At 39.3% G+C, this 6291-nt stretch overlaps 2 protein-coding genes across 2 annotated transcripts; both read right to left on the bottom strand.

Moving 5' to 3' along the window:
* Positions 1 to 1778: 1778 nt before the first annotated feature.
* LOC115990505 (uncharacterized mitochondrial protein AtMg00310-like) lies at positions 1779 to 2186 on the bottom strand. Its single transcript, XM_031114333.1, has one exon. It carries the CDS (start codon positions 2184 to 2186, stop codon positions 1779 to 1781), a length of 408 nt encoding a protein of 135 aa, XP_030970193.1.
* Positions 2187 to 5562: 3376 nt separating this feature from the next.
* Positions 5563 to 6054, bottom strand: LOC115990504. The gene has a single exon (XM_031114330.1). It carries the CDS (start codon positions 6052 to 6054, stop codon positions 5563 to 5565), a length of 492 nt encoding a protein of 163 aa, XP_030970190.1.
* Positions 6055 to 6291: the final 237 nt, after the last annotated feature.

Below are 6291 nucleotides of genomic sequence, written 5' to 3'. Positions count from 1 at the left end.
ATGATAATCCAGGAAAACCTAACATGTAAAAAACCTAGGGAGGATTTAACCTAGCTATCCTAAGGTAAAACAAATCCTCTATGAAAGAATTGAAGTTTGTACAATAGAACTTAGATCACAAACATCCTATTGCTACCTCGAGTAGAAAACTTACTACCACGACCACGTGACAGCTCCGAGTCCACGGACTACTTCTTTCTTTGATCCACTGCAACCACAAGTTCTCCTTCTTGTGGCTTTGAGACTCCACTCAAAGGTTTCAGATCTTCTTTAAGTTCTTTATGCAACAACTGAAGCGATCACCAAGTGCTTGATATGAATCCTGATCTTGATAACCCTAATAAGTGTATATGAAAGTAAACACCTCTAGATCTGACAAGAGATTCAACACATAGCACATCAAAGACATTAGAGAGCTTTTGGGTACAAAACCCTAAATCTACAAAAGAGGCACAAGATACACTCTAATCTCTCCCTGAAAAGCCTTAAAACCCACCTAGGGTTAGCTTATGATGTCCTTTAAATACTGGAAAAAACAGATAATGATTTGGGCTTCAAATGGATAAGTTATGGCCTTTTTACGTTTATTGATTTTTACTGATCTGCAACTTTCGATCGATCATATCTAATTTTCGATCAATCAAGCCTTGCAGAAATTGAATAGCAATTTCCTGCAATTACTCAATTCCAAACTTAATTTAAATCAAACTTTGAGCAAGTCTAAACCTAGACTAAATGTTTTGATCATGGTTTGCCAACATATACAAATTAAAGTTCTAATACATTTAGTTCCTAAAGTCTTGAAACCTAATATAAACATAGGTATTTACAATTCAAATCCTTCCTATCTCTTATTATAATTGTTGATTATTTTTTTTAAATCATAAAATGAGGATTTTGATTAGTACTTTACTATTAGTAATGGTTAAGATTGGTCATTGTCACATTGAAGGACGTCCAACAACACCTTGATTAACTATCCAAACTTGCAACTTCCACAATGATAGATAACAAGAAGAAAGAGGTGGAATTACCTAAAAACTATTTTATTTTTGTGTGTTGTGTTGGGTATACACATGTGAATAAAGTCCCACATTGAATAATAATGAGAAAAATGAGTAGTTAATATAACATAGTTGAGCTCATAACATAATTGAGACACACTAAGGCCTTTCGGATTAAGTATATATCTATATGTTATATTTCCTAGGTGTTTATCTCCCAACAAATGGTAGATCGTCCAAGCCGTGATTGCCCATTTCCCCAATTCAAGGGGACTAAGCTTCTATTGCATCAGTTTGAAAAGGAGAAAGAAGTCACTAGTTTCGTTGCTGCATTTTTGGATGGTGCCTTTGAATAGAGCCCAAATATTCCTTGCAAATGGACACTCCCATAACACATGGCTAGTTGTCTTGGAATGGTGGTAGCACAGCTCACAGATTGCTTCAACTCTTACCCGTTTCTTGTCCAAACTCTCCTGTGTGGGTAAGCATCCTGAATAGGCCCTCCATAGGAATGTACAGACTTTTGGTGGCACATTAAGTTTCCGTAATTCTCCCCTAGGTGGAACCGTGAGCTTGCACCGATGAGTGTTCAGCATGATTGGGGTGCTTCAGGCAGAGAGCCACCTAATACACTATTCTGACCGTGAACTTCTGTGCTCTATTTTCTATCCAAACTAGCTTGTCTTGGGAATTTTGGTGATTTAGGGGTAGAGCCAGTATGGCCTCACATGTTCAATGATCAAAGGTAGCAAAAAGCTTTCCCCTATCCCATTACTAAGTTTCCTCATCTATTAAGTCATAGACTTTCATATCCATTGATGGTGCATTCAAGAAGACAGGAGAATGAGGTAGCCAAGAGTGAGTTGCCACTGAAATCTTTCTACCATCTCCAATTTTCCACCGTGACCCTGCATGAATGATGTCTCTAGCAACTAGTAGTGAACGCCACACCAACGATGGATTACTCCCCAACTCAACATCCAAGAAAGAGGTATTCGGAAAATACCTTGCCTTGTACACCATGTAAAAAAGTGACCCATTCTTATGAATTAGACGCCATGCTTGCTTAGCAAGCATAGCAAGGTTGAAAGCATGAAAGTCCTGAAATCCCATTCCCCCTTTCTTCTTTAGAGTGCATAACTTGTTCCAATTTATCCAATGGATTTTCATCGATCTCTTCATGATTTTAGCCCCACCAATATCTAGCCAACGGGGAATTAATATTATCACATGTGACCTTTGGAAGCTTGAATAAACTCACTGAATATGTTGGAACAGCCTGTGCCATAGTTTTGATAAGGATTTCTCACCCCGCTTTTGAAATAAATTTCTCCTTCCATCCCATCACTCTCTTTGTGATCTTTTCTTGAAGCTCTTTGAAAGTCCCCAACTTTGACTTCCCACTAAGCATTGGGAGGCCCAAGTACTTCTCACATTTAGTCATGACTCGAGCCCCCAACATTTGCTAAATGTCATTCCTCACTTCTTGCCTTGTGTTCTTGCTAAAAAATAAAGGTGTCTTTTGTTTATTAATTGTCTGTCCAGATGCTGCTTCATATTTGCCCAAGAGATCTAACAGTTTTTGGCATTCCTTCACTGTTGCTTGGCAGAATAAAAGACTATCATCAGCAAACAAAATATGAGAAATGCAAACCCCATGTTGACTGGACATTACCCCCTTAAGTAATCAGGTCTCTTTAGCTTTCCTCAATAAGGCGGACAACCTTCAACACATAGAAGAAACAAATATGATGAAAGTTGGTCATCTTGTTTTATTCCCCTTGTAGGAGTAATAAAACCCTTAGGTTCCCCATTGATAAGGAATGAGTAAGATGTTGTATTGATTGTCTCCATATCCATATTAACCCATCTATGATCCAAGCCAAGATTTAGCATAATATTCTACAAAAGGCCTCACTCTACCCGGACATAAGCCTTGTTAATATCCAATTTCACTATCATTTGCCCGACCTTGCCTTTTCTCTTATTCCTCATCCTATGTAACAACTCATAAGCTACTGTGGTATTGGCATTGATCAGACAATTAGGAACAAAAGCGCTTTGGGCATCAGATATAACATTTGGCAATACAAGTTTCAATCTATTTGCAATCACTTTAGATAAAACTCTGGAGACAACATTACCCAAACTTATAAGTCTATAGTTTGACATCTGCTTAGGATCATTCTTCTTTGGAATTAGCACAATATGAGTATAATTCATTTTATGCAACATATGTTTAGAATTTAAAACTGAAAGGATAGCCTTAGTTACATCAAGCCCAACAATATTCCAAAATTTCTGAAAGAAAAAATGGGACATACCATCGAGGCCAGGAGATTTTGAGGGGTGCATTTGAAATAAAGCCCTTCTGTCCTCATTTGATGTATACCTCTATAGTAGAGAGTTATTCATATCAAGGGTAATAAGTTTGTCCACTGAATCCAGCACACTCCCCATATTCATAGGATTTTCTGAAGTGAAAAGCTCTTGGAAATATTGCTCGACAACCTATGCAATATGATCCTCCAATGTACACCAAATATATGATTTTTATGGTGCCACTGGCTGGCTCATTGATGGAAGAATTTTGTATTTTTATCCCCTACAGGTAACCAAATGGATCGAGACCTTTACCGCCAAAAGAGTTTGTCTTGGTGTAGGATAGTGTTGATTTCCGATTTCAAAGCTCTAATTCTTTGGAGGTGGTCGGCCTTATTCTGCAGTGATAGTTCTTCAAGTGGTGCTTGCTTCTCTTGTAGCTTTGTTTTAAAATTCCCAAAGGTAATTCTACTCCAATCTACTAAGGCTAGCTGGCCCTTTTTAATTTTCTCAAATAATCTAAACATTTGGCTCCCATTAAGAACAATCATCCCCTAATTAAGCCTCACAGATCACTCCTTCACAATCTAGATGAGAGGTCCACTTCTCTTTGAAACACCTTGGCAGCTTCTTCCTTCTCCTAGGATTGGTGGGTTTCGATGTTGATATAAGAATAGGCACATGATTTGAATAGGATGCCTAGAGATGAGTAACTTTGGTGTGAGGAAAGAGGGCTTTCCATTCACTAGTTGCACAAAATCATCACCCAAACGTCCATGACTCCAAGTGAAAATATTACCCCGAAAACCCAAATCCACTAGCCCACAATACAAAAGGGCTTCCCTAAACTCTTGCATCAGCCTTAGAGGCCTAGGAAGTCTACCTTGCTGTTCCTCCATGGTTAAAATCTCATTATAATCTCAACAACATAACCACCAAAACCGAACTCCTAGAGTGAAGATGTTTGAGCAACTGCCATGATTCACATTTCCTTTGCTCCTCAAGCCACCCATAGAATCTAGTAAACCTCCAAAGGGAATTGTCATTCGAAATTAAAGCATCAATATGATTCGGTGAGTTAGTTTGTACGTGCAAGTCTACCTCTTCCATTCATAGAAGAGTCAAACCCCATCTTCTTCGTAAACTTGGAACAACTAACATACAACAGTAGGGTAGATCAGCTTGTATCCTCTGCATCTCTTCCACATATTGTTTTCTCTATCAGAAACAAAACCTTAAGAGTTTTCTCTCTCACTAAATAAGAGAGGACATCAACTACCATTTGGTTCCTAAGTCCACGGCAGTTCCAGCTTAAGAGATTCATTGGGCTTAGCGAGGCTGGTCATCAGCCTCCACCATTGGAAATTTGTTAGCCACAAACTTGCCTCGCTTACCACCCTTGCATAACCCATCCACCCAATCCTCTTCTTGATTCGATTCACTTCCTTGGAAACCTCTCTTTGCACCCATGGTAACTGGATCCTTAGGACTAGCAAGAGTATAAGGGTTTGGAATACGTGCTAATTTTTTCCAAGTTTTCCTAGCATGTGAATCGAGTGACTCACGTGCTACCCCACGTTACTGCCTTAGTAAAATGCTCTGGTCCAATTCTTCAAATACGTAACCAATAGGGACACTAACAAGGTTATCGCTTACACATGAATGTGTTATTATCATTACATCAGATTTTTGAATATACGTTTGCATGCTCACGTCCACCTCATCATGGGATAATTCGGTTTCCTTTTGAGGAGAAAAAAAATCCCGAGATTAACTTTTCCATTAATGCATGACTAGCAGCATCCATTATCTTCACCCCCTGTGAATCTAAAGAATTTGTAACATTCCCTTGAATAGAATCGATGCCAGTTGGAACCCTAGCACCGCCTAATTAAAGCATGCATATGGTGCATGGTGGAACCCTAGTGCCATGATCCCCATCTCTCCCTGTTTCTCTTTGCGATGATCTTTTATTCCTTCTATCAAAGTACCTTGCTGACCATCTAAAGCCCGCCTTTAGCAATTCTCGATAAGGAAAAACTCTCTAGTCTTAATCCTTAGGGCTAGAACATTCCCTGGCCTCGTAATCAATTTTGCCACACTGATAATAGAAACCAACTAAATGTCCATATTTGAAACCAACACAAACCTTATCACCCTCAAGGTTAACTACCACTCCACTCCAACATAGTAGTTTATGGAGAGGTATTTCAACCTTAACCCTAATGAAACAGGCTTATTCAAACGAGAAAACCTTGTTATCGATCTCCACTACATTCCCCAGTCCACCACTGATGTCCTTACTAGCCTCCTCAGATATTAAGTCAAATGGTAAGCCCACCTGAACCCATAAAGGAATAGAGTTAAAGGTAACCATCCTAGCCGTCATACCCCTCTCCCATCTCCGAAGGACCAGTGAGTGATTTTCAAAACTCCACAAGCCAATGTTGAGGACCCATTTAAGCTTACTTTCTAAAGTAAACTTGAATTGGAATAGTCCATCTCCCACATCCACAATCCTTGGATCAGAACCCATCTTCCATATAGACCTAATCAATGATTTGGTAGCACTTTGGTTGTAAGAACGTGTTGTGAGAAAATGTCCAAGTAGACTGAGTGAACATTCTTCAAGAATTTTGTCTCTGTGCATTACTCCTACCTTAATCACCTCCCCTTCTTCCTCAATCAGAGTTATGTTTTGTACCCTTTCTATAAAGTTTGAATCCATGCTTCAGAAGAGAGAGTTTGATAGTCCAGAGCAAGAAAATAAAACACTAGTAATTGAAAAAGAAAAACCAAACTCGCCAAAGTGAGAAGTAGGAACCTCACCAGTCGTGAGAGAGAAAGCTCACCATAAGTAAAAAGTAGGGGCGGAGCCAGAGGGGGGCGAGGGGGAGCACCTGCCCCCTCTAACTCCTAAAACATCCTTGCATATGTAGTCTACTCTAGTTAGTCCCTGAGACAT

The sequence above is a fragment of the Quercus lobata genome, chromosome 5 (assembly GCF_001633185.2).
Source record: "Quercus lobata isolate SW786 chromosome 5, ValleyOak3.0 Primary Assembly, whole genome shotgun sequence".
Lineage (NCBI taxonomy): Eukaryota > Viridiplantae > Streptophyta > Magnoliopsida > Fagales > Fagaceae > Quercus > Quercus lobata.
The sequence above is the reverse complement of the archived record's forward strand: the minus strand, read 5'-3'. Positions and strand labels throughout refer to the sequence as shown.

Coding starts and splice junctions, on each gene's coding strand:
- LOC115990505 (XM_031114333.1), bottom strand. CDS start 2,186: ATGAAGAGATCGATGAAAATCCATTGGATAAATTGGAACAAGTTATGC.
- LOC115990504 (XM_031114330.1), bottom strand. CDS start 6,054: ATGGATTCAAACTTTATAGAAAGGGTACAAAACATAACTCTGATTGAG.